The 26,273-nt window shown below is 43.0% G+C and overlaps 2 protein-coding genes across 2 annotated transcripts; one reads left to right on the top strand and one right to left on the bottom strand.

The window, feature by feature from the left end:
* Positions 1 to 3,701: 3,701 nt before the first annotated feature.
* LOC136652931 (olfactory receptor 14C36-like) lies at positions 3,702 to 6,126 on the bottom strand. Its single transcript, XM_066629854.1, has 2 exons — positions 5,529 to 6,126; positions 3,702 to 3,721 (listed from the first exon to the last, which is right to left on the bottom strand). The coding sequence occupies exons 1-2, from the start codon at positions 6,124 to 6,126 to the stop codon at positions 3,702 to 3,704; spliced, it is 618 nt and encodes a 205-aa protein (XP_066485951.1).
* Positions 6,127 to 15,573: 9,447 nt separating this feature from the next.
* Positions 15,574 to 16,527, top strand: LOC136652930 (olfactory receptor 14J1-like). Its single transcript, XM_066629853.1, has one exon. It carries the CDS (start codon positions 15,574 to 15,576, stop codon positions 16,525 to 16,527), a length of 954 nt encoding a protein of 317 aa, XP_066485950.1.
* Positions 16,528 to 26,273: the final 9,746 nt, after the last annotated feature.

Raw genomic sequence — 26,273 nt, 5'->3', positions numbered from 1 at the left:
CAGCAACGCAATGCAAGAAGCAGTAGGAGGCTTGGCTTGGCAGGCAGAGCTCCAGCGTGTGCTTTTTGCATGCTCAAAGAAGCCCTCCTGTCCACCCTGAGTCTCTTACTGGTGTGTGTAGTGTTGCATTCGGCCTCCCAAACTGGAAGTAACTGGTGATAACATCATCGCCAGTTACTTCTGGTGGTACCTCCAATAGGTGAACCATGCAAAGTGGTTCGGAGGAGGACAAACATTGAGATACACTGTTCCACAAAGGTTATTGTGCAATGTTGAGTTCCTATGTGGATTTTAATTTTTGACTTGATCCTTGATGAAATTGGGCAAGATCACTAGGATTTTTAAATTCTACAGATGTTTGACTGGGCAAGATTGAGGTCTGTGTGGACTTCGATTTTTAAAGTGACCCTTGATGAGATTGGGCAAGATCACTAAGATTTTTAAATTCTATATATGATTGGGCAAGATTGAGGTCTGCGTGGACTTCGATTTTTAAATTAGATCGTTTATTTCCTGAAAGTCCCCCCCCACATAATTGAGTCCAAGTGGATCAATATTATGTACATCATAAAGAATAATGTTGCATTCACTATATGGCACATCCCTGTACTACAAGCCATTGATGCTCCAGTGTTGTCTGCAATGAGGAAGGTTTTTGGCAGATGTCCCAGCTATTTTTAATTCCAGCAGAGCAAAGGTGTCCAGAGGGAAGGCCCATCTCTACTGAAGTCATCCTACAAATGTGTGCTTTTCGGAGGGAGGGGGCTTGTTGCTTTGCAGCATATCTGGTAAATTGGCAGGTAGTCCCATTACATTGGTTTTCCTGATCCTTATGCTGCTTTTTGAGTCAGGAGGACATCAAATGCTGAGCAGAGCGGTGCTCATCTCTCCAGGTAGCAGGTCATCCTGTGATGGTAAGTGCATCAAATAAGATGTTGGCTGTTTTGCTGGGGTTTTTTTTTTTCCTCATTTCCAAGTCTTCCCAGGATAGCATTCATGGTAGGACGTGCCAAGGTTTGGGGAGACGGTTTCCAGTTGATACTGCAGCGATCCAAGATCAACCAGAGAGGTAAGGGACAGAAGGTCATCTCTGGGATTTTGCTGAATTTGGGGATTTGTCCAGGGGCAGCAGTGTTGACTTATTTGAGTCAGAGGCCTCCCAAGCTGGGGCCACTGTTTTGCTGAATGATTGGCCAGCCTCTTGTTCAGTTTCAGTTTACCAGGATTGTTCACGAGGCATTCAGGGGTTCTGCTCAACCTGCTGGCAAGGGGAGGGAGTAATTCCCTTTTTCCCAGGAGAGAAGCTGCAACTTCAGAGGTGACTGCAGAAATTTGAGATGATCACCTGAAAGAGGTTGGCAGGTGGAGGTCCACAGCATGTGAAGTGTACCTCCACATGGAAGGTTTGCAGGAAGTGGAACTGGTGGCAGGACGCTGATAGTAAGTAACTGTGAGAAGGAAGGTCAGTAGGGAGATAGCTCAAAATATGGGGTGGTGTGCCAAGCTGATCCTGGAGCACCCTGCTTTTTCACCTTCCTGACAGATGTTTTCCAAAGAGATTGGGTGCATATCTCTGATTTGAGCCACACCTGGGCAGTTGATTGGGCTTCAAGTCTCATGTAAATTGCAAGAAGAGGGACCTGGGTCTATCCTAAGGATTGAAGATGTAGAAGATGCAACTGTTTTCCTGAGGTTGTGCAAATGTCTCGCACTCACTGTTGATTTGTTGGTGGCACCCTGACTTAGATTGGTCGTCCCATTTTGGAGGCCGGGAAGGAATTTTTGTTCAGCCATTGATTGGCTCTGGTGGCTGGATTTTTTGCCTTCCCCGGGGTGTTTACTATTTAACCATTTATAGTTCTATTTGGCACTGATTGGCTGCTTTGCATTTTAATCGTCGCAACTGAATGGTTTCTGATCAGTGTGAAGGGAGAGTTGAGTTTGGGGCTTTTAACTAATTAGAGGCTGGAATGACCCTGGGAGATCAGTGACTGCATGGCTGGATGGGAAGGCTGGAGCCTGACAGCAGAGAGGTGAAGACCCTCTGGCAAAAATAAGTCCAGCCTAGTCATGTGGTTCCACCAGGAATTCCCCCACCCCCACCTGTTTTAGTTCTTGGGAGACAAGAAGGAGGGAGCAATTGTGGCTGGGATATGAGGCCAATGTCACCCTTCCTTCCTTTATGAAGTCTATAATTAGGGACTTGACTCCACCCTCCACACTGAACCTTAGGTATGTGATGTTTTGTTAATAAAGTTGTGGCCAAATTTCTAATCCAAGTGCAGTTGTGTCGTCTCTTATTTACCTCTGCAAAATATAGTCCGAGAATGGGAGAATTACGGGTCATCAGACAAAGAGCATCATCTTTTGCTCTTGCCTCCTTCTCAGTTACACTGAAGGTCTAGCACCATCTTGTGATTGCAATGCAACTTCATTCTGCAGCCAATGAGGTGGGTCAAGCACCATTTAAGGTTACAGCTTCCTGGTCAAGGGGCCCGTGACCTACAGTTTGAAAAATGCTGCTTCATGGCTTTAGGCAATATCAGGTTGAACTTGGAATGGCTTTGGAATGAGTTAGAATTTTTCCATTTAAATTAATGTAATAAAACTACTCATCCAGATTTCCATTATAAAGGGCTGTTTTCATATATGGATTAGATGTGTATAAAGGGGGAAGGGAGTGTATGGTGATTTGTTCCATAACACAGGCTTGTTCATTCTTCTTGTCTATGCTTGTAACAGTTGCTCCAGGATGGATGCCAGACTCAGGGCCTAATCCTATCCAACTTTCCAGTGCCGATGCAGCTGCTATGCAGTCCCCAGGTCAGGGAACAAATATTGAGGAGACCCCAGTAACTACCCCTCTACCACAGGCTGCAGTGTAAGCCCCCCTTGGCATGGCTGCATCAATGCTGGAAAGTTGGATAGGATTGGGCTGTCAGGCCTCTGCAAAGAGGGAACAAAACAAATCACTGTGATTTCTGTTTCAGCTTTGAATGGAGTCTGCCATCTCATAAAAATCACAGGCAATGTTGAGTTCCTTTCATCAGGACATGTCCAAGGAGAGAAGAATGATTACCCTTTTTTATTTGACTAAGAGCCCAGTCCTGTCCACTCTCCCCCTGCAGATGCAACAGAGCCCCACTGCACCTGCTTGGGGGGGGGGGAGGTAGTCACGGAGGCCTCCTCTGAGTAAAGGAGCATTCTGGCTCCAAACTCACCTGCTATATCACTAACTAATTCTTTCCACATTGCAACTTCACCATACTCAAATCTCTTTCCCTGAACCTCACCAGAATCGCAGAGGGAGCTCTCCTACGATAGCTGAACAAGACCAAAACATTCCCAGTTCAAAAAACAGATTGAGGAGTTTACGCATTACAGGTGCTTCTTTTAAAATTAATCACTTATTATACACTTTGCCGGATTGTCTCCAATCCTTTAAAAGCCCCTCAGCAATTTGGCCTGTTAGAAACTGGTGTGGGCAAACCAGCAGTGACATTAAAAATAACATCCAGCAGGAACAGTGCAAATCCTGCTTTCCTTACTTGCTGCCTTGACACATGTGAACTACACTCAATCAGGGATGCTGAGAACAGGCATTGGAACTGGGGCAAGAAGCATGATTAGATATGCTTCCTAACTTTATTCTACAAACTATATTTTACTACATTTTAAAAACATGTTTTTAATTGAGAGTTTTAACTTAGCATGACCAAAACTAAAACAAAAAGAAAACATGTATGAGAATTATGAGAATCTTTTTATTTATAAACTACTTCCTTGAGTAGTGCTACTGCGTTCCTTTTCTTCTACCTCAGCAAAGTCCTCCTCATTTGCTTTTTCTGCTTCTAATAATGCAGGGGCACCCGAGGACTGCCTGTCACTATCTTCCCTCATTAATGAGCAACGATTTTGAAAAAAGCTCCAGGTGAAATAAACTTGCCGGGTCATTTATTGATTTCCCCCCTCTTTTTTCTTTTCTGTGCTCCAGACTTCAATCTGTACTCCATGCTGTTAATTTCACCTCCAAGCAATGCCAAGCAATATAGGCTTGATCCAAGGCCATGTGTCCTAGACACACACACTAAACTAGAAAACGGGGTGGAGCTAACTATTGAGGCTGGAAATTCTGTGAAATGAACTGGGAGACCAACTACTGGGACCTAGTAGTTCTGGTCTGAAGGTGTAAGTTTCACTTTCCCTTGTTTGAATTGTATTAATAATATACTTTGGTGCTTATGGAGAAGACCTGGGCTGTGTTTCCACTACAGCTTTAATCCACTTCCAGTGCACTTCTGTTTGCCCAATACATTCTGGAGAGACTGTAATTAAGGAGAGTGTTAGAGTTACGCTTAACTACAGTCTCCAAAATGCATTGGGGGAATAGAAGTGCATTGAAAGTGAATTAAAGCTGTAGTGCAAGGGTGCCCAAACCCCGGTCCTGGGCCCACTTGTGTCCCTCAAGGACTCCCAATCCGGCCCTCAGGGAGCTCCTAGTCTCCAATGTGCCTCTGGCCCTCTGAAGACTTGCTGGAGCCCGTGCTGGCCTGATGCAACTCCTCTCAGCGTGACGGCCAACTGTTCGACCTCTCACATGAGCTGTGGGATGAGGGCTCCCTCCGCTGCTTGCTGTTTCACATCTGTGATGCAGCAGTGGCAGCAAAGGAAAGGCTGGCCTTGCTTTGTGCAAGGCCTTTTATAGTCCTTGAGATATTGCAAGACCTTCATTCATTCATAGAAGTTCCATCTCTAATATATTCATTTATGTAAATTTATTCAAATTTGAAAAGTAAATTAATTTTTTTCCCCAGCCCCTGACACAGTGACTGAGAGATGATGTGGCCTGCCTGCCAAAATGTTTGGACACCCCTGCTTTAGTGGAAATGCAGCCCTGGATAGGCTAAGATTGAGGAACCCAAAATTATTTGTAATAAATTTGTTTTGTAGTGTATAGTTTGTTTTGCCATGGCCCGGGCCCCCTGGAATCCCAGGCCCCGGGAATTTTGCACCCACTGTCCCCCTCTCCTCAGTCCTGCAACCTGGGAGCCCACGTTTCAAGACTCTTCCAGCTCTTCTGTTTCCCTTCAGGGTGGTTGAGCATACCAGGGAGCCACAAGAATGCCCCAAGCCATAGCTCTCTGAAAATTATAACTGAACACATGCAGAATTCACACATTTAGATGAAATATCTAATACAATTTTTGATATTCAGCAACCCAAAACTCTTCCCATAGCATTTCTGACCTCCCTGTTTCTCATGCTGTAGATCACTGGATTCAACATGGGTGGAATAACACAATACATTATAGTCATTGCTATATCTAGATTAGATGGATTGTCAGGGGAGGGTCTCAGGTATGCAAAGGACCCAGTTAAAAAAAATGTGAAGACAACAGTGAGGTGGGGAAGGCAAGTTGACCGGGCCTTCTTCCTCCCTTGAACAGAACCAATTGTCCGCACTGCATTTAAGATGTGCACATAAGTTACAACAATGAAAATAAAGCAGCCTAAACCAGCAAAAATACTCAACACAACAACAACCATTTCCACTAAGTATAAGTCAGAACAGGTGAGCTTAAGTAACTCTGGGATTTCACAGAAGAACTGATTGACGATGTTCGAGCAGAAAGGGCTTGCAAAAGTGCCAGCGGTGTGCAGTACTGAATACAGAAAACCAGTAGTCCATACAGTAGCAATTATTTGCAGACAAGTTTTCCTGTTCATTATCATTTCATACTCTAATGGATTGCAAATGGCAATATACCGGTCATATGCCATGACTGTCAGGAGGACGAAATCAGATGATAAAAAGAAGACAGAGAAGAGGACTTGAGCAATGCATCCACAATAAGAGATGTGCCTGGTTTTCATGAGGGAGTTGGCCATGGATTTGGGGATAAAGACTGACACAAACCCAATGTCTTGTATGGCCAGATTCATTAAAAGGAAGTACATGGGGCTGTGCAGGTGATGGTCAAGAGCTACTGCGGCAATGATGAGAAGGTTCCCCGAAACAATCCCCAAGTACAACAGCAGGAAGGCCACAAATTGTAGAATCTGATATTCCCAAAGGTCTGAGAACTGCAAGAGTAGGAATTCTGATACTGAGGTTTTGTTGGACATTTTGCACTCATACTGTTCAGAAGCATGCTGTAGGAGAAAAGAGATGGAACTTACTCAATTCCATTCTGATTTAGTAACCAATGTAGGATAATCATGATGATAATATAAATGCTGACTTCTACAGCCCAATTCTATCTAACTGTCCAGCACTGATGCAGCTGCAGTGGAGCCCCAAATGTTCCCTTACCTTGAGGAGGCCTCCGTGACAGCCCTCCTACCACAGGGTACACTGCACGCTCTGTTAGCACAGCTGCAGCAATGCTGGAAATTTGGATGGGATTGCGCTCCTAGTCTCCTCACTAGCAGCCTAATCCTATCCTCACGGTACACTGGAAGATTTTGCGGTCTGCCAGCGTGTCATGCATATAACATCACACAGCCCTCACTAGACTGCAGAGCCAGGGCAAAGGTGGAAAGGTCAGGAGGCCATGCACCATCAGCAGCACCCTGCAGGCAGGTTCCCAACATTGAGGTATGTTGGGCTATGGGTGGATTGGGGAGGAGATTGGACTGCCCATGCGACGGATCTCAGTGCAGTGGTGACCATCAGTGCTCCTGTTCTGGGCCTAACATGCCCTTTCCACTTTAACAGATCTACACCAGAAAATTACTAGCATAGATACATATGGTTCTGTAGGGAGCCATGGAGCAACAGAGGAGGAGATACATAAATTTTTTTGCTTACCTCTCTCAGCTGGCCTAGTCCCCTGCCTGCCATGGGATGTAGCAGAAGTTGTGTCAGTGGCACCACAGGTTGGTGCTAGACAGAATTGAGCCGTTAGTCTCTAGAATGACAGAAATCTCAAGTTCACTGTTGGTGTCAGATTGTTGGGGACCTTGATAAAAACCCTGCAGTGGTGTCTCCATTGCTCTCCTGTCGGCCCCCTAATGGTGCATTGTTTTCATGGTTTGGGGTCAACATGTCAAGGTAGACCCTCAGATAGATGTGGTCAATTGGTGATGGCAAACTTGATGGCACTCTTGCTAAAGTTTCATATACTTGCAGAATAAGAAAATATCTCTCCTTATGTCCTCTGAGTTTCGAAAGGTAGAGGAAACAAACTATATTTACTTGAATTTGTAGGGTGTCTACCTTATTTGGAAATTATCACTCCAACTTGCAGCCATCAATAGGAACCTCTCTAACCTTTTACATTCCATTTCACTCCAATGACCCATAATCCTTACAGAAAAAACCTGTTGTCCATGCATTGTTTCTTTGCATGATCATTGGTCATTGAAAATTCTTGTCTTATTCAAGAAGAGGAAGATGCAACAGTAAACATAAAACAAGAAGGACACCAGAGAAAAGTGGAGACAAAACGTGAATAGCCTCCAACACCTCAAGCACAAATCAGGATACCAGATGAGCATTTTCTGTCCATTGGGCTCAATAAACTGGATTTGCTGGTCAGCCAGAACCGCAAAATGAGGTTTGTGATTGAACACTTGGGATGTCACAGTACATCACTGGTAGGTTGTATTCTGTTTGGTGCATTGCGAGTTGAGTATGACTGTTGTAGACTAATAGCACAATCCTATGCATTACTCAGAAGTAATTCTCACTGATTTCCATAACACTTACTTCCAGGTAAATGTGTATTATTCATTGTATAAGTATGTTCCATAGTATTAGTAGTTTTCAGACAATAGAATTCAACTTGTATCCTCAGGATTTTTCACTCTAGGTGACAGAAATATAAACGGTACAGTTAAATAGACATTTAGATATAAGGGGAATGGGGAGAACCGTTCATATCACTAAAGTCAAACATTAACAAATTACTTACTATTTTCCTTCAGGGATATTTAAATTTCCAGGAACCATTTCTGTTCAAACCACATGGATCTGTATGGCACCACCAATGAAGATTTATTGAAAAGTCCATCTATCTTTTTCATGTTGAGACTATAAAGAGGTTGGTCTACATAGGCATTCAGAAGCTGTGTATTACCTACATTGGATGTTCCTGTCTCAGGAGTCCACCATAAGTAAGCAACAGAGGCTTACTCAGAACATTGTTAACTTTCTGGTCTATATTTCTGCTGACATGATCAAGCACTGCCCCTGAGTAGGTATATGAAAGAATAATCATGAGAACCACTACTTCAAATCTATTTAGAGGCACACTTCTGAAGATCAACATTGGTCAGAATTAAACATTTTAATGTTTAATATTTGAGGCAGCTGCATACACAACCTATTACACCTATTGAAAATTCGGAATTACAGTATCTAATCTCATAGTAGGCGGAATGTGTAACTTGATCTGCTTTGACTAGTGCTCAGTTCATAGCTGGTTGTCTTGCTGATTCAATATTTCTTAAAATCTACTCCTAAAAAAGTAGTAAAATATGAATGTGGCATTCATTACGTATGTGTTGGCAACAGATTGCCTACATGTCCCAGTTAGAGCTGGGCGTTCTGCAGGAGGTGTTTCAAGGTCTGGCTGATAGGTAGGTGAGCATGGAGGCTGGGGTGGGCCATCTCAACACCACTGTGGAGACGCATGCAAGAATTCAGAGAGTGCAACTGAGATTAATCATGGACTGAACTTCATGACACTGATTTTATTCAGTGCCAGTTCCCACACCTTTTTTGTAAAAGGGAACAGGATAATATCTCATCAACCACCTCAAGCGATTCCAACTAAGACAAGGAGTCCAGTGGTTTGGACTCTGTCATCATATGCCAACTGCACACTGCAACATGCCATTATGCAAAGAGGAGCTGCACATCGCCACATGCAGGTATGCACCACATCATGCCACATAAAAGTAGACTCTATAGTTCAAAAGTATTAGTTCAATAGTGATTTAAGATGGGAACTCTGAAGTCTCATGATTTATTTGCTACATAATGGATTTTCTTGAGCCTCATAGAAAGGTACTGCCTTATAAACACACAAAGGTGCCCTCATTATCCCCAGGGGTTCCATTCCACAACCCCCCCCCATAAGGAAACCCATGGATAATGAAATCTGTGGATTTAGGGACCCTTTGCTCCCAAAACCTCACTCCCCTCACCTCCAGAGGGTGTTCAGAGGGCTGAGGAGGCCACCTGTGGCCTTCCTGGTCCTCCAAAGGCCTCTGAGTGGACTTAGAAGGTAACTTCTGGTTTTTCATTTTTTAAAAAGGCCTCCAAAGACCTTTTAAAACCTTTGGACATGATTTCGAGTTACCTCACAAAGGCCTTCTCCCTGGCCCTCAGAACACCCTCTGGAGGTGAGGGATCCAGGTGGGTCCAACCTGTGGATATGGGATACTTTAATACAGGGTTAGATCTCAGTAACAAAAAAAAAGGGGGGGGAAGAGTTAACAAGTAGAATGTAAGTTTAGGAAAAGTGATCATTTCAAGCAAGCTAAAATAAACCCAGGTTCTTCCATTTCCTGTGAGATGAATCTGCCCTAAGTCTCCCATTAATCAGTACTCATTGCTGACTTTTCTTTTAATCAAAATGCATTGTCCACTTGACAGATAGAAATTTAAGTTAGTAATGTTATAGGGCACTATTCAATAAATATTCCTCCAAGTTACCTGTGGTGCTAACTAATCCTAACTAAGTGGTGCACATAAACCATTTCTGCCCAACATTGCCTATATGCAACAGGGACCAAATATGTACACCTATGGGCCAGGCAAACATGAGTTAAATAACTAAGAGCCCAATCCTGAGCATAGCTTGACATGCTGGCTTACCGCCGACGTGCACTGTTGCAAGCATGCCGTAAGGCATGTTTGCGATCTCTAACACAGGACAAGCGCCCGTGCTAGCCCAACCCTGGCCGGTGCTGGGCTAGTGCCGGGTGGGTGTCTGGCCTCTGCTGCTCGGTGGTCTGCATGGACCGCCAAGCAGTGGAGAGGAAAGTGGGGGTGGAGGGAGGCAGGGAGAAGATGTTCCAGAGAGAGGGGAGGCGGGCAGAGCACAGGAAGAGGGCAGGGGAGGCATGCCAGGGAGGCGGGGGAGGCGTGCTGGGGGAGGGAGTGGGGAGGGAGCAGGGGAGGGAGAGAGGAGGCAGGACCAGTGGAGTGACGCTCCACTGGATCCTGAGCCTGATATGAAGACTCTTACCTCACCACCAACCTTTTGGTCGGCAGTGAATCAAATAGCCCCATTGCGGGGCTATTCCCTTTACCCAGGTGAAGGGGACAAAAGTCCCCTTCTCCTGAGGTGCCACCCGTGGCTGCTGTGGGCATGCAGGATGCGGCAGCAGCTGTTTTTGTTGCTGCTACAGCTGCCCTTCCCAGGAGTTCAGGATTGGGCTCTTAATGGTGAGCCAGAGTGGAGTTGTCATTTGAAATAAGTGCTCAGGAAAAGCCCAAACCTATTCTTTGTCCCCTTCTCCAAAGGTGCCGTCCGTGGCTGCTGTGGGCACACAGGATGCAGCAGCAGCCATTTTCCGTGCCACCGCAGCCGCACTCCCCAGGAGCTCAGGATAGGGCTCTCAGTGGTGCACCAGAGTTGTCATTTGAAATAAGTGCTCAGGAGAAGCCCAAACCTATTATTATCCCCTTATTCCTGTGTTAGAAAAAAATGTGCATCTGTCACTATCTCCAATCTGAATTTGTTGCCCACCCCCCAGGTACAAGTTATATATTGGGTAGGTTGCAGGAAATCAAAAACTAGAGTATTCTAAAATTGGGAAGAAAGGTTGGGGAACAATTTGGTAGTGAAATGCAAAGATCAGTTAATACACCGATTAAACACTTGGAACCGGGATGGAGTCATCGATGCAAGGGGAACAGGAGGGCTTTGCTTCTCCTACCTCTCCCCCAGGTAGCAAGCATGTCTGCACTGATTTCAGCATGTTGAATTTTACAAGTTGAGAACCTTGTACATCAGACATGCAAGTGAATAAATACTGCACAAAGTCTGTCACCATCTCCTGGGCCCAATCCTCCCTCCAGCCACCCTCCCCCTGCCCAGTTCTGCCCCTCAAAAAGTCTCTCCACCTGCCAGCGGTAGTACTTACCACTGTCCATGTTCCACCACCATCTTCTTGGTGCTGAGGCCCAGCGCCAACTGGCATGGGCCATAGTACGGGTGCCACGTCCTCTCTGATAGCACAGCAGTGCCTTATGGCACTTTTACAATGGTGGTTGCTGGGGCAGCGTGATGGTCACTGGCACTGCCCCAGCTCAGGATTAGACCATTTGTTGATTCTCTCTATAAACTGTGCTGTGAAAGTTCTTGTTGAAAAGTTGTATTTTCCCAACAATAGTCACATATACAATATTCTGAAATGCCGAAGTATCTTTAGATTGAACTAAAACATCTTTACTTAGCCCATTTAGCATAATCCAAAAAGAAATACCAACTAAACCAAATGACTTTCTTTAATGAGCTGTATGTGATTTACATACAGTAACTAGCTTTAATTATTTTTCGCTCCATAAGACACTTTTCCCCCCCAAAAAAGTGGGGGGGGGGAAGTGTGTGCGTCTTTTGCAGCGAATACTGCAAAAAAGAGTGCACGTTGGGGACCTTAATGAAGGGGGGATCTTCATGCCAGTTTATGATCCCATTCACCCTAAGAAGGGGGGATCTTCATGCCAGTTTATGATCCCATTCACCCTAATAAAGGGAGGGATCTTCATGCCAGTTTATGATCCCATTCACCCTAATAAAGGGGGGATCTTCATGCCAGTTTATGATCCCATTCACCCTAATAAAGGGGGGATCTTCATGCCAGTTTATGATCCCATTCACCCTAATAAAGGGAGGGATCTTCATGCCAGTTTATGATCCCATTCACCCTAATAAAGGGAGGGATCTTCATGCCAGTTTATGATCCCATTCACCCTAAGAAGGGGGGATTTTCATGCCAGTTTATGCTCACATTCAAAAAATGTCATTCAAAAAATGTGGCATTAGCAATGCCTTAGATGGAAATGAAGACAGCGAAGGAAGTGATGTCAGTGATTGTGAGCAAATGAGCTTCATAAATTCTGACTCTAGTGATGATGAGTTCTTGGGGTTTCCAGAAAACTAGAGTACTCACACCTTTAAGTCTCTCCATTTGTTAATGACAGTGATAATGGTTCTTAATGCCACTGTATTGACTGCTGTTCACTTTACATGGTTCAAATGTTATTCAGTTATAGTTTATTAAATATTTTATTACACTATTTGGTTCAGAATATTTTTTTTCCTGTTTTCCTCCTCTAAAAAATAGGTGCGTCTTATGGTCAGGTGCGTCTTATGGAGCGAAAAATACGGTTTCATTTTCATAATGAAAATTTATGAAAACGGTTTCATAAATTATTTTCATTTAATTCATTACTAATAGCATAGGTTGCCCTAAGGCTTTTGTTGCAAAGCAAAATATAGCATTTAAGTAAGAGCATACATACATACTAAACAAAGCCCCTTCGAATAGGAACAAGACAGTGATGTGGTAGAGAAGGCACAATAGTTTTGAGCTACCTGCCTCCTGTATGCTGCCCTGGAGTGGTTGCTGGACTGAATGGAAGAACTTTCTGGAATTCTTTCTCATCTAGAAAAATTGAACTAAAAGTGTATGGTCATATTTTACCCCTATTGCTGCTCTTTTGCTAAGCACCTATATAGCACTAACGGAAAACTAGACATCTGGAGGGTGTGGGGGGCTGTAAATATATATATTTTTAAATGTGATCAGGAAGTGCTTCACTCCTGTGAAAGTTTCTTCCATTTTCAGATATTCAGTTATTCTATCTTAATTGATTAACCAAACTGAGTTAACTTTTACTTATGAACTGTTTACTTTTTCCATGCCTCTGTGGCTGAGTGGTGTTGGACTCTGGAGAACAAATCTCTAGGAACTCAATAGAAACAGTCATAAACCTTTTGCCACATCGGCAATTCTTGTTGCTATGTTGACTGAAGGTTAAGAGGACTTATATGAAATTTTAGTGATTTTCAGACAGATGCACGATCATTCTGTATCACTCTCGGAGAAAGTGAAACAGAAATTGAAAGAAATCTCTGAAGAAAAATTGTAAGCTACTTATATTTTTACAATCTTACTTACCTGAAGGATTTCTGAATTGCTCTCTCTCTCTCTCTCTCTCCCTCTCTCTCTCTCTCTCTCTCTCTCTCTCTCTCTCTCTCTCTCTCTCTCTTATTTCTCTGCCACTCTCGGTCTCCTTTTCTCTCAACCATCTTCAATTCAATTTCAATTTCAAGAACCTTTATTGGCAATAAAACAGTTAATGGCGGACACAAAAGACACGAACTATACAACAAGATTCTATCAACAGCATAAAAGTTTAAGTTGATGGGACACATGAAGATAGTTTTCTTATAACAACTAGCAAATAGTCAGCGACTGAATCAGTGATAGCCACAGAAGTATCTTCCAGAAGGGAACGCAAGAAATCATTGGGTGAACCAGAGAGGACAGACAAAATTGGGTCTAAAAAGGTACTGCGCAGTGTTCAAAGAGCAGGGCAATATCGGATATAGTGTATTGGGTTCCAAAGAACAGAGTTTGCAAAACCTGCTATCGAACGGCACATTGTGAAATCTCCCCTCAAGAACTGCAGAGGGGAAAATACTAAATCTGGTGAGCATAAAAGCCTGCCTCTTACTTGGATTGATTAATTCCATGTAGTAATTAGAAATACGGCCAAAGGATGGTAATAGGCCAAAGTAATGGGGGGAACAGGTGGGATTAATATTGGAAAACAATAACTGGGATTCAACCTCAGTCAACCATCTTTATGACTGTGAACCTGGTCTAAGGCAAAACACCTGAGTGAACTGCCTGTCTGGGTGAAATAATATTTTCAGGTATTCTCACTTAAAAATGTGAATGCCCCACCCCAAAGGTTCAAATATCCCTGGGAATATGATTTGCTGAAATGATTGATTGATTGATATACTGGGATTTAAGACTCCTATGACCATTTAAGACTCCTATGCCCATGGACTTGCATACAATTGGTGTTTCTGCTGCTCTGATACCGGGTTGTTGGACAGTTTCATTTGCACCCCAAATAGAGCTCCAAATATGTGAAAAAAGGATAGAACTTCCTTATCAGAGAGAGAGAGAGAGAGAGAGAGAGAGAGAGAGAGATTATGTGTTATGCTGTCTATTGCAAATGTATATGTATATGAGTATATAGTATATGAGTATACTATATACTAAGTATATGAGAGATGTTAGCAGCTGGAAAAAAGTAGTTTCTATCACTCTCCAAATTCACCTCTTCATTTAGCTGTACCACTAGCCAGACGCATCCACTCTGCCAGTTGGAGTTGAGGCACAATTGTCCTATGACAGATATTTCTTAGTGAAAGCTGGGTGATCCAGAGTGTTGTTGGGCAGCCTAAGCCCAACAACACTAGTGGTGTCCAGTTATGCAGTGGCACTGAAATGGCTGCTGCAGCAACCTATGGGACTAGTGCAGCTGCCAGAGTCTCCTCAGGATAAGGGAATAATTGTTCCCTTACCCCATGTAGAACTGAGGAAGCCCCAATGGGTCTCCTCGGAGCTGTGTCAGTTTTTGAGTTGGCACAGAACTGAGGACCATGTAGGGTTCCACAACTTGGGAGGGGGCACAGGATACAGTGGCAGGCACTGCCACCATCTCCGCCAATCCTCCTCCAGCCTGTCCTCCCCCCACCCAGTTCTGCCCCCTCCCACTTTTCCCCATCCTCTCTTGCCCCGAAAAGCCTCTCTGCCAGCCAACAGTAGAACATACCACTGGCTGTTCCATGAGGTTGTTTTCTTAGTGCTGAAGCCTAGCGCCAACTGATGTGATAATCAGCGCTGGTGCCACGTCCTCTACGGCACTTTTGCTATGATGGTTCCGTTCGTCTCCATTTTGCTCACCCCGCCTGAAATGGCTCTGAAGGGGAGGGGGAGGGGCCGACTGCATGCTGCAATGAGGCTTTCCGCAGAACTTAGTGCTCTGCACCCCCTCTAGCTACGCCACCGGCTGGTGGACTATATCAAATATTTCTGGTGGTTGTTCAACTGCACGTTTTTTCAAGAGCTGGTGTAGCTCTTCCAAACACTGTGCCTTTCAGGAGCATTTTCAGATGACAAGGTAGAAATTAAAGTGAAATGACAAGGTAGGAATGCAGTGTGGGTCATTTGAAATTGTTATCCTTGGTCTATTTATGAAGGTCCAAATATGCCTAACTCAGAGGCAAGTTTGCAGGGTCTCTTTTTCATTATTTTGTTCAATCTTATAACTTCAAACTTTAGGTTTGTAGGTTCAAATATTTTAGGGATTGCCTTAGTCACCATAACTAAGCAATGATGAGTATGCAGGTATAATATTATCAAACAACTGCTGTCACTGCCTGTACTAATGTACAAAACAAAGTCCCAGCTTGATAGTTTCTCTTGTTACTTTATCATTATAACCACTACTACACAATACCATTTTTTAACCATTTTCCATTTCTTTATACAGGTGACATGCATCCTACCAAGCAGCAAACCATCATCACCATGACTAACCACTCTTCTCTGTCTGGGTTTCTGCTCCTGGAGTTCACAGAGGTTCGGGAATTGCAAATTCTACACTTCTTTGTTTTCCTGGTTTTATACCTGGCAACTGTCACAGGGAACCTTCTCATCATTTCAGCGGTGGCCATTGACCCTCGTTTGCACACTCCCATGTACTTATTTCTGATGAACCTGGCCATCCAGGACCTTGGCCAAGTTTCGGTCATTATGCCCAAATCCATGGCCAACTCCCTCTTCAATACCAGGCACATTTCTTATGCTGAATGTGTTGCTCAAGTCTTCTTGCTCCTTTTATTTTTAGCATCCGATGTCTCTCTCCTCACAGTCATGGCCTACGATCGGTATGTTGCCATTTGCTATCCACTGCAGTATGAGATGGTGATGAACAAGCCGGCCTGCACCCAAATGGTGGTGAGTGTTTGGATCACCAGCCTTCTCTATGGCGTATTGCATGCTGGAGGTACCTTTGCAACCCCCTTTTGTTCCAACATTGTCAATCAGTTCTTCTGTGAAATTCCACACTTACTTAAGATTGCTTGCTCTGACTTGTACCTAATTGAAATTGGAGTTGTTGGGTTAAGTGCTAGTGTTGGCTTAGGTTGCTTTGTCTTTGTCGTTATCACATATGTGCACATTTTCACCTCAGTGCTCAAAATTCCTTCCGTGAAGGGAAGGCAAAAGGCCTTCTCTACCTGCCTTCCCCACCTCATTGTTTTCTCCACCTTTGTATTCACTGGATGTTTTGCTTACTTCAGGCCCACTCCTGATGCACCATCAAACCTGGACTTGGCATTTACCTTAATATATTCCATGGTTCCACCTATGATGAATCCACTAATCTATAGCATGAGAAACAAAGAAATCAAAATGTCCCTGTCCAGGATGCTAGGCTTGCAATACTTCTCTAAAAATACATTACTGGGTTTCCTTGCATAATGGTGAACTCTATGGGCCCCTTCACATACCCAGTCTGCCTGGGGTCAATTTTCTTATGGCACAATCCCATATAGAGGCAATTTATTGCGACCATTTGAGCAGGACTAATCATGTGGAACACTGCCAGATTCTCAGTTGAATTTAAGATGGATTTCAGGTGTCATCTCAAGGAGAAATACCTGGGAATTTTCAAGGGAAGCTTTGAAAAGATTCAATAAAACAAGTGAAGCATCTCTGGAGGAATTTTCACATCAGTAGCTAACTGTCACTTGATTGTGAAAGGTCCATACAGCGGCTATAATACTTGGGTATGTTGCTGTGAATGTGTGGATATAACAGAGGTGAACATCTCTCAGTAGGCATCAGAATACCTATTGTGGCTTTTAACCCTTGCACTGAAAATAAGACACCAGACACAGACTTTGGAAGTAACTTGGGCCAATTTATTAACTTTCTGCATGAAAACAGCAGGGCACTAACTACCACCCAAAGCTGCGCGGGGACCTAAATTGGGGAAAATGGTGTATACTGTCTACCTCTCCAGATGGATGTACCATCTGGCTCCAGGCTCTGTTCAGTCATTGACTAATTATGCCTATCCTCCCAACCCATGAGGGTCGAGACAGCTGAATGATGCAGACAGCTGGAAAAATCCAGTGCCAGCCTTGCCCTTTCTAGTCCAGGGGCTTGCCAGCCAGCCTCTTTGAGCTGGTCAAACATCATGGGAGCTGTACAAAGTCACTCCTTAACTTTGCTTACCTCAGATGGACAAGGCCTAGGGCCTACCTCCCCCTCCCACACACACACACACACACACACACATACACGGCACCTGCCAAGTGACCAATCAAACCTAACACCATTTCACCCAACTTCAATCCAGGGTAGGCGAAGAAACCCTTAACCTCCAGTCAGTCTGGTTGAGAGTCAAAAATTCCTACCCGACCCTATCACAGCAACCAATTAATCTTGAATTAAAGAGGACAGACAGGCAGGGCACATTTTCCTACATGAGACCAAAGGTGTTGTCATCTCCACCTGTGGACCTGCTGGCTGCACTCTTGTACACAGTTTTGCCCCCTCTCATGAACCCCATCATTTATAACTTGAGAAACAGACATCCAAGCAGCTATGCAGAAGATTTTCAAGAAGAGGTTTGAATTCCACAAGGTGACGGTGTATAACTTTTCCCAGAAAGTTTAGTTGCCATTGGAGATCATCCAGTACATCTTGATTTCAGTAACTTAAGTCTTCTATTAAAAAAAAAATAAATTATGAGCTCTTATTGATCTAACCTGTGTAAGTAATAACTGCTTGTACCCTGTAATGGTTCAAATTTTTCATTGAAGATTTGAGTAGACAGCAAGGCTCTTTTACATGAATCCCATTGCAAATGATTTTGGTCATTTGAGGTTTTTGAACTGATTATTCAGGTGTAATTTTAGTTGATGTATGGCAAAACGTTTGTTCACTGTGCACCAGCTGCACTTGCTTCATCACAGTTAAGTTTCTCTGCAGCAGAAACCCAGAGAGAGAGATTAAGATTAATTAAAACTGATCTCTGGCATACCACTTTGAAGATTCACCAAATTATAACCATCAGTACATCTTTTGAAGTGGTTTACTAGGCTAACCTGGGGAATAATATCCATTCTGATCCTAAGGAAGAGTGCCTAATAGCCCAATCCTATCCACACTTTCCTGGGAGTAAGATCCATTGACTCTAATGGGACTTACTTCTGAGTAAACAGGCATAAGATTGGGCTGTAAGTGTCTTGATGAATCTTTTCTTCCAATTCCATTCCATTCAATGGATTGTTTGCAACATGAAGGTGGGAAGTAATTGCCCAGAATCCAAAAAAGTATTTCCAAGGGCCTGCTTTCACCACTTGATCAGGTTCATCTTGTGAAATAGCCTTGAGTACATGAAAACTTAGGCCAAAACAGTTGTGTATTAGGTGCACTGTTGTGTTTACTGCAACAAACTGATACAGCCCCAACCTTTGGAAGTTCTTCCCAAAAAGCTTACAGATATGGGCAATGATGGCAATATTTTAGATATCTATTGTCCTACTATATTATTTCCATTGAGAAGCTATTCCTTGTTTCCTTGGTTCATCTCAACATCTTTTACTAAGGTGAACAATCTCAAATCAAAAGACTCCAGCTGTTTACATGACTACTCACCAGTTCTACTCATATCAACTCTCTGTGGAACTAAGAAGTTTGGATCTCTGTGTGGGAGATGTACACAACCCTGCTTTTCTTTGAGTTTCATCAAACTGCTCTCAAGAACAGAGGTGAAGCTAAGAGAACTAACACCCAGGGACACATAAATTTTTAACAAGCCCCCCCCCCACCGGGCTAGATGCCCAAAATACCCCCCGTGGCCTTCCTGAGAGACCTCAGAAGGCCTCCTGGAGACCTCTGAAAGGCACTTCCAGTTTTTGGCCTCCTTGTGCCTCAGAATTCCTCCCAAATGCAAAGGAGTCTGCCTGCTTCATGATCTGCCGCTGAGGGTGCAGGTTGTCACCCCTCAAGGCATGGTGTCTGGGGCAATATACCCCATTCCCCCCTTAGCTATGCCACTGCCTATAAGGAATAAGAATCCTATCTAACATTACAGGAGCTAGAAATATTTGAGCTAGAAACAAGGCACATAAGGAGGACAGGACTTGCAAGGGCAAGAAGCCTTGGGGTAACCATTCCCTATTGTGAAATGCTATCTGGTCTTTTGGAAGCCAGATGTGAATTAGATGTAGTCCCCAGGGACCCCATCATAAAGGAATGGGGGGAAAGGGCCTACCCTTTAGTCACCAGAATCCAAGATGAGCACTTGGAGAGGGTGAAACAGCCTATTTTGAGCGGTCTCTGAGGTCCCTGAGGACTCTGCCCAGCACTCTTCCATCTTAGCAAGACAGGATGCCTGAGCTAGTCTATCTTTGCGACATCCCTTACTTGGATTCTTACAATGACCTGCATAGAATCAAGTGCCGTTCTAACACTGCAACCTTTAATCTGCTGAAGGCCACAGGCAGATGAACTTTCAATGCTAGTATTGCAGAGTGAGCACAAACACAAAAAAGACTTAGGCACCGACCAATGAGGGACAAAGGAAGCAACCAGATCTGTGCCCACATAGTCATATTAAGGGTGGAGGGCAGGTTGCAGTGCAACTAAGATACGAGTTGAGGAAAGCAGAGATAGACATTATATAACCTCACTTTCATTGTCTACATGCCTAGGCTGTTGCTGGTGACCTTTGTTTCATGTGCCAGAGTTGCATTATTTCAAAGTGTCCAGTAGGGTGCCATGATGCTGTCCTTGCAGCAGCTGATTGCAGTTGTCTCCAGCATCTGAGAACAGAGGGGAAGGGGATTTTCAGGCATCAATGTCATTAGCAGATCTGAATTTCTAGTAAAACAGTGATGGCGAACCTATGACACACATGTCAAAGGTGACACGCCACTATGTTTTGGGTGACATGCCAGCATGCACCAACCCCCGACAACAACTGAGTTTGTTTCACTCGTATTTCATTTTTGTAATTATTTGATGTTTATATAATACACAGCAGCGCAAAGGATTGGTCTGTATTATTTAAATAAATGAATATGCAATGAATTGTTGCTCTTTTGTTCGTGTGTGTGTGTGTGTGTGTGTGTGTGTGTGTGAGAGAGAGAGAGAGAGAGAGAGAGAGAGAGAGAGAGAGAGACTTGCAAAGTTAGGCATTTTCCAAATATTTGACACTCTAAGCCCAAAATGTTTGCCCAAAATGTAATGAAAAGAGACATTTGGGCTCAGAGGTGTCTAGATATTTCACCCTGTATGTGGAAGTCTTCTCTCCCAATATCAGATGAATGGGAAATCCAGGAATACTAGTAAAGTAGCTAGTAAAGAGGGAGTTCACCCGTTCAAAAAGAACTTTCATCAGATTTTGATTCATTAGTACCAGCATTGAATCAATCTTCACATTGAAAACAGGAGTTTGCTTAGTCATGGTTGAATTGAGCCCCACCAATTGCGGCAAATAACATCTTCACTTTTCCACATATTAATTCTCTAGCCATTTAAACACATCTTTCTTTTTTCTCTTGGTCCATTGTTAAGAAACTTTATTGGGCTCCAGAGAGCAACTCTCCCAACAACTACTCATAAAAAAAGAAACATACAAAGGTGTCCTGTTGCTACCATTTTAGTTGGTATCCAGTTGCCTGAACCTTTGACAACGCATAGTGGAGGATGCACAAGTGAATAACGTAAGGATTTCTGAAGAAGAGGAATGCGCAAAAACCAACATAGACTGACACATACATAGGAAGCTGCCGGAACCAAGTAATAAAATGTGCGTGTCTGAGGGAGAAAAATGTGGATGGGATGTGGGACAGTGAGACAGCGGATGTGATGCTCACTAACTGCTCAGGTAAAAGATAGAAGCAAAGAATGATTGACTGCATATGTGAGTATGTGAATAATTTGTTCAGTGTGACAGAGCTAGCAAGCAGACAGACAAATCTCCAGGTAGATCAATAGTTAGAAAAAAGGTCCCTGCAACCAAAGTAAAATTATTTCCCAGCCTGGACAAAATATATACAGTTCAAGTATTTTCTTCTTTTAGTATCATTTACTTCTTCTTCTGTGATTGTTCAACCTAAGGCTATAATCCCAACACTTACCTGGGAGTAAGTCCCACTAAGTCCCACTGCATTATATAAGTTATAATGGAACTTATAAATGTACTTAGGGCTGACTCCCATCCAACTTTCCAGTGCTGATGCAGAAGCAATGCAACTCCAAGATAGGAGAACAAATGTTTCCTTACTTCGAGGAGGCCTCCAAGACTGCACCCCCCACTGCAGGATGCACATGCCATTTGTGTGGCTGCACCAATGTTGGAAAGGACTGGGCCCCTCAGACTTGTGCTATGTCTTCCAATAGAACTGGAAATCTCCCCCCCCCCAAATGTGTGCCTGATATTATTAAACTCCCTTTCCTAAAATGAAATATAAATATATCTCTTGGCTTCAGAACATTTTGGAATGGTTGAGAGACCCTGCTCTTTGACTTGGGATTCACAAAGATGCCATATATATATATTATTTATTTATTTATTTATTTATTTATTTATTTATTTATTTATTTATTTATTTATTTTTCCTGAAATGTGGAGCTACATTTCCAAAAAAGGAAAGTTCATTACCTTACCAAAGTGAATTAGCTTAATGTAACTCTGACAAAAAGTGCTAAGAAAAGTGCTTTTACTCATTCCAAAAGAGTAATTGCAAAATTTTGTCCCAGGCAAAGCAGTTTGTTTGTTGTGTGGTCAGATGGGCCACTGTACTTACACAGTCCTCAGCCTCTCTGTCACTGTCACCTCTGCAATTATGAAAATAATGTTGCCACATGCAATGATATAGAAGGAACTTGTCCTGTTTCTTTAACAGTTCATTTCTGGGTCAGGGGATGGAGGTCTGGGGATGGTACAGAAAAAAAGTGTGCTTGAATGCCAATAGCATTCTTTATTGTATTTGTGGTTTTATCCATGGCACTTTGTATTCATTTTTTTTTCCAATTAGAGCTGAATCCTAGACATACTTTCCTAGACCCATTTTACATAATGGAACTTACTTCTGAGTAGACATGCATAGGATTGCACTGGAACATTTGGTTTGTCAGAAAATTTAAGTTGATTACTCAGCTGCCGTTGACTAGTTAATCAGGCAATTTCAATGCATGTGTTTCTCTTCAAACCATTGCTGTAGATAACAGTCTTGAGCGATCAGAGTTAAGGCAAGATTAAGGTAATGTGACAAGTTCAACCCATCAGATTGCTTTTTCATCTCTTCCCAAAGAAGGAGTTGGTTTGAATAATAATCAACCCACAAATGGAGTTCTCTAACCATGTTTCTCTTTTATTTCTGCTATCCATAATTAGGAAAGGTCTGCTCAGGAAGTTAATACTACCTATTATTATTAAGAATATGTAATACTATAGAATATTTTATTCTAATATATTTCATATTATATATATTACAGAATCTTGCAGAATATTATTATTATTAAGAATATTATTAAGAATATTTAACCCTTGCAAACTGGGTAAAGAAGCACCTTCAAAGAAGTGTTCTCTTATATTTAGCAGGGGGGAGCAACAGTTCCTCTTCAGCCTAGCATGGCTCATTTTCCAGTGGCTCTTTCTTTCTTTCTTTCTTTCTTTCTTTCTTTCTTTCTTTCTTTCTTTCTTTCTTTCTTTCTTTCTTTCTTTCTTTCTTTCTTTCTTTCTTTCTTTCTTTCTTTCTTTCTTTCTTCCTTCCTTCCTTCCTTCCTTCCTTCCTTCCTTCCTTCCTTCCTTCCTTCCTTCCTTCCTTCCTTCCTTCCTTCTTCTTCATTGGGAGCCCTTTTTCTTAGATAGCAGACCCCACCATCATAGGGGACAAATGCTAAAGTAGAAGAAGATTGGGAGCGCTTTGGGGACAAAGAACCATTTATTGATTTATTTTACTATGTAAACTGCTTTGTGAACTACTCCTGTGGAGTAGTTGTTAATCATTTCATCATCATCATCATCATCATAATTTATATATCACTTTTCATCAAGTGTAACTCACAAAGCGGTTTACACAGTAAAATCAGTAAAGTAAATGGTTCCCTGTTCCCAAAGAGATCACACTAAAAAAATACAGAAGAGGCACCAGCAACAGCCACTCGAAAAGACACCATGCTGGAGTGATGAGGTATGGTTGATTTCCCCCCCCTAAATATATGAGGACACCACTTTGAAAGGTACCTCTTTGCCCAGTTAGCAAGGGAATATTCCATAGATTAGTAAACTTGAATCCCATCTAGGTAACATAGTGCATTTATGTACAAACAATCCATGTCAGGGGGAAAAAAGTATATAGAAACTCCATAAAGCTTCTGTTCTCCCCCCCCCCTTTTATTGCCCTTCCCCATCAGAGGCACCACTGAAGAAGGAAATGTCCAACCAAAGCACTGCAACTGAGTTTCTTCTCCTGGACTTCTCTGAAAGTCAAGAATTGCAGATTGTCTTCTTCGCTCTGTTTTTCCTCATCTACCTGGCAGCCTTGATCGGAAATCTTCTGGTCATCCTCGTGGTCGTGTTCAGCCAATGTCTTCATACACCCATGTTCTTTTTCCGGGCCAACTTATCTTTGGCTGACCTTGGATACATTTCAGTCACTGTTCCCAAAGCCATGACAAATTTCTTACTGGCCACTAGGCAAATTTCATATCCTGAGTGTATGCTGCAGGTCTTCTTTTTTTCCTTTTTTGTGACATCAGAATTCCTCCTTCTGACCGTCATGGCCTATGATCGCTATATTGCCATATGCAGACCCCTGCACCATGAGCGACTTCTGGGCAAAGTCTCCTGCATTCAAATTGTAGCCGCCATGTGGATCATTAGCCTTTGTAATGCTCTTTTGCACTCAAGTTGCACATCTAGAATCAGCTTCTGCTCTAATGCCATCAACCAGTTCTACTGTGAACCCCCACAGCTTCTCAAACTCGCCTGCTCTAACTCATATATTCCTGAATATAGAGCGATCCTCTTTTCTACGTTGTTATGGATAGGGTGTTTTGGATTCATCATGATTTCCTACTTTCACATTTTCAGAACAGTGTTTCGGATCCCCTCTGCACGGGGAAGGAGAAAAACCATCTCTACTTGCCTTCCCCACCTCATGGTCCTTTTCTTGTTCTATTTTACTGGGTGCTTTGCTTACTTGGGGCCAACCTCTGTATTCTCACCCATGATAGGTCTGGTTCTTGCTGTAATGTATTCAGTCATCCCCCCTTTAATGAATCCTATTATTTATAGCATAAGGAATAAGGAGATCAGGACAGCACTTCAGAGATTCTTATACAAAAATAAATGTTGTATATATACTTAGAGACTTAGGGCACAATCCTAACCCCTTATGTCAGTGCTTTCCAGCACTGACATAAGGGCAATGCAGCTCTGAGGTAAGGGAACAAACATTCCCTTACTTTGAGGAGGCCTCTGTGAGTGACACCCAACTGCAGGATGCAGCACATGTCCCTTTGGCACTGCTATGCCAGTGCTGGAAAGCACTGACATAAGGGGTTAGGATTGCACCCTTACAGCACAAGCCTACGCAAGTCTACCCAGAGGGGATTTACCCCCATGAAAGTGTGTACAAGATTGCAGCCTGAGGGCACAATCCTAAGAGCCCACTGCACCATCAGGACTGGTGTTCTGGTGGAGCAGAAGCTTTTCCAGCATCACAAAACATGACGCACTGTCACATGCAACTGGGCCACTGCTGGAAACAGTGAGTGGCAGATGCTGCACAACAGCAGCAATCTTGGGTGCTCCAGTGCCAGTAAGTTGGTTCAGGGGTGGGCAGTGGGTGGGATGGGGTGGAGAGGGGGAAGAGCAGGGCGGGGACCAGGGTGCAGAAGGGATGCACCAAGGGCAGGAAGGGGAAAGTGGCAGCTCTGCCAATTCCCTACTCTCCTTCCCAGCCTCGATCTACCTCTCCAGGTCCACTCAGAATTGTGCCAGCTAAAGAGCTAATGCAGATCCAAGTAGACCTATTAGTTCCCTTATCTCAAGGAGGCCTTCTTGACTACCCCCCCATGTGGGATGCAGCATTAGCTCTTTGGTGCAGCTGGATCAGTGCAGTGGGGTTTATTATTATTTTTGTAAAGGTAAGGGTTAAAAAGAGAGGTTTATTTTTTTATCATTAGAATCCAGAAGTCAATTATAATTGTTGATATTTCATGTCATTAAAAAAAACAAAAACATATTTATAGCCCTTCCCTACAGAAGGGCTCATACAAAACAATTTCCAAGCTTACATTTTTGGCTTATAATGAACAAATCAATCAAATAATTAGCAAATTGAAGCATTCTTGCATCAAATGACATATAACATGATGGTATTATTCAAAAATACCAAGATTTTAAATATTTGGCTCGTATTTGCATCAAATGACATATAACATGATGGTATTATTCAAAAATACCAAGATTTTAAATATTTGGCTCGTAGTGGTGTCACCCCCCTGTGCATGTCACCTGGTGTGGTCTGCACCCCCTGCACCTCCATAGTGATGCCACAGACTATATAGAGCAGGGGAGAGCAGGAGGCATTATAAGACCTCCTGCCCCAAAGGCTCTCCTCGAACCTGTGCTAGCATTTTTTTTCTATTTTTTGCTCTGCATTCAACCTCTAGCCACTTACACATATGTTTTTTCCCCCTATACCATGATTGATAAATTTGATTGGGCTCCAGAGAGCATATCTCCAAAGATGTGTTCAGAAAAGATACACATAAATGTTTCCTATCAAGATAATCTACTACTGCCATTTGTGCTTGGAGCCAGAAACATACACCTTTACTCTGGCATTACAGTTTGGCATCTCAGAGGAACTATGTAAGTGCTTAAACTGAGTAGATACGATTGTGCAGAAGAGTTATGACAGATCAAAACATGACACCCAACAACCAAACCCAATGAAACCCAACAACTAATACACCAGCACAGAGAGATGGACAGTCCTAAAGAAAATCAAAATATCAGAGAGAAACAAATACCTGGACTGAATGTAAAACAGAAGGACAAATGATGTGACGTTCATCAACTGAGAGACAGGTAGGCACAGAAAGACTGATGGGAAATATGACCCACAGTAAAATCCTAAGCATATTTACCAAGAAGTAAGCACCACTGTACTCAGTGGGGCTTACTGTCCTGT

This window comes from Tiliqua scincoides, chromosome 5 (assembly GCF_035046505.1).
Source record: "Tiliqua scincoides isolate rTilSci1 chromosome 5, rTilSci1.hap2, whole genome shotgun sequence".
In the NCBI taxonomy this organism is placed as follows: domain Eukaryota; kingdom Metazoa; phylum Chordata; class Lepidosauria; order Squamata; family Scincidae; genus Tiliqua; species Tiliqua scincoides.
This window is presented reverse-complemented; position numbering and strand designations above follow the sequence as displayed.

Bases quoted from the DNA above. Each gene is read 5' to 3' on its own strand.
- LOC136652930 (XM_066629853.1), top strand. From the start codon at position 15,574: ATGACTAACCACTCTTCTCTGTCTGGGTTTCTGCTCCTGGAGTTCACA.
- LOC136652931 (XM_066629854.1), bottom strand. From the start codon at position 6,126: ATGTCCAACAAAACCTCAGTATCAGAATTCCTACTCTTGCAGTTCTCA. The intron at 3,722-5,528 runs GTATTTTTGCTG...TTTTTGTTTTAG, and splicing joins AATGGTTGTTGTTGTGTTGA to TTTTGGTCATGCTAAGTTAA.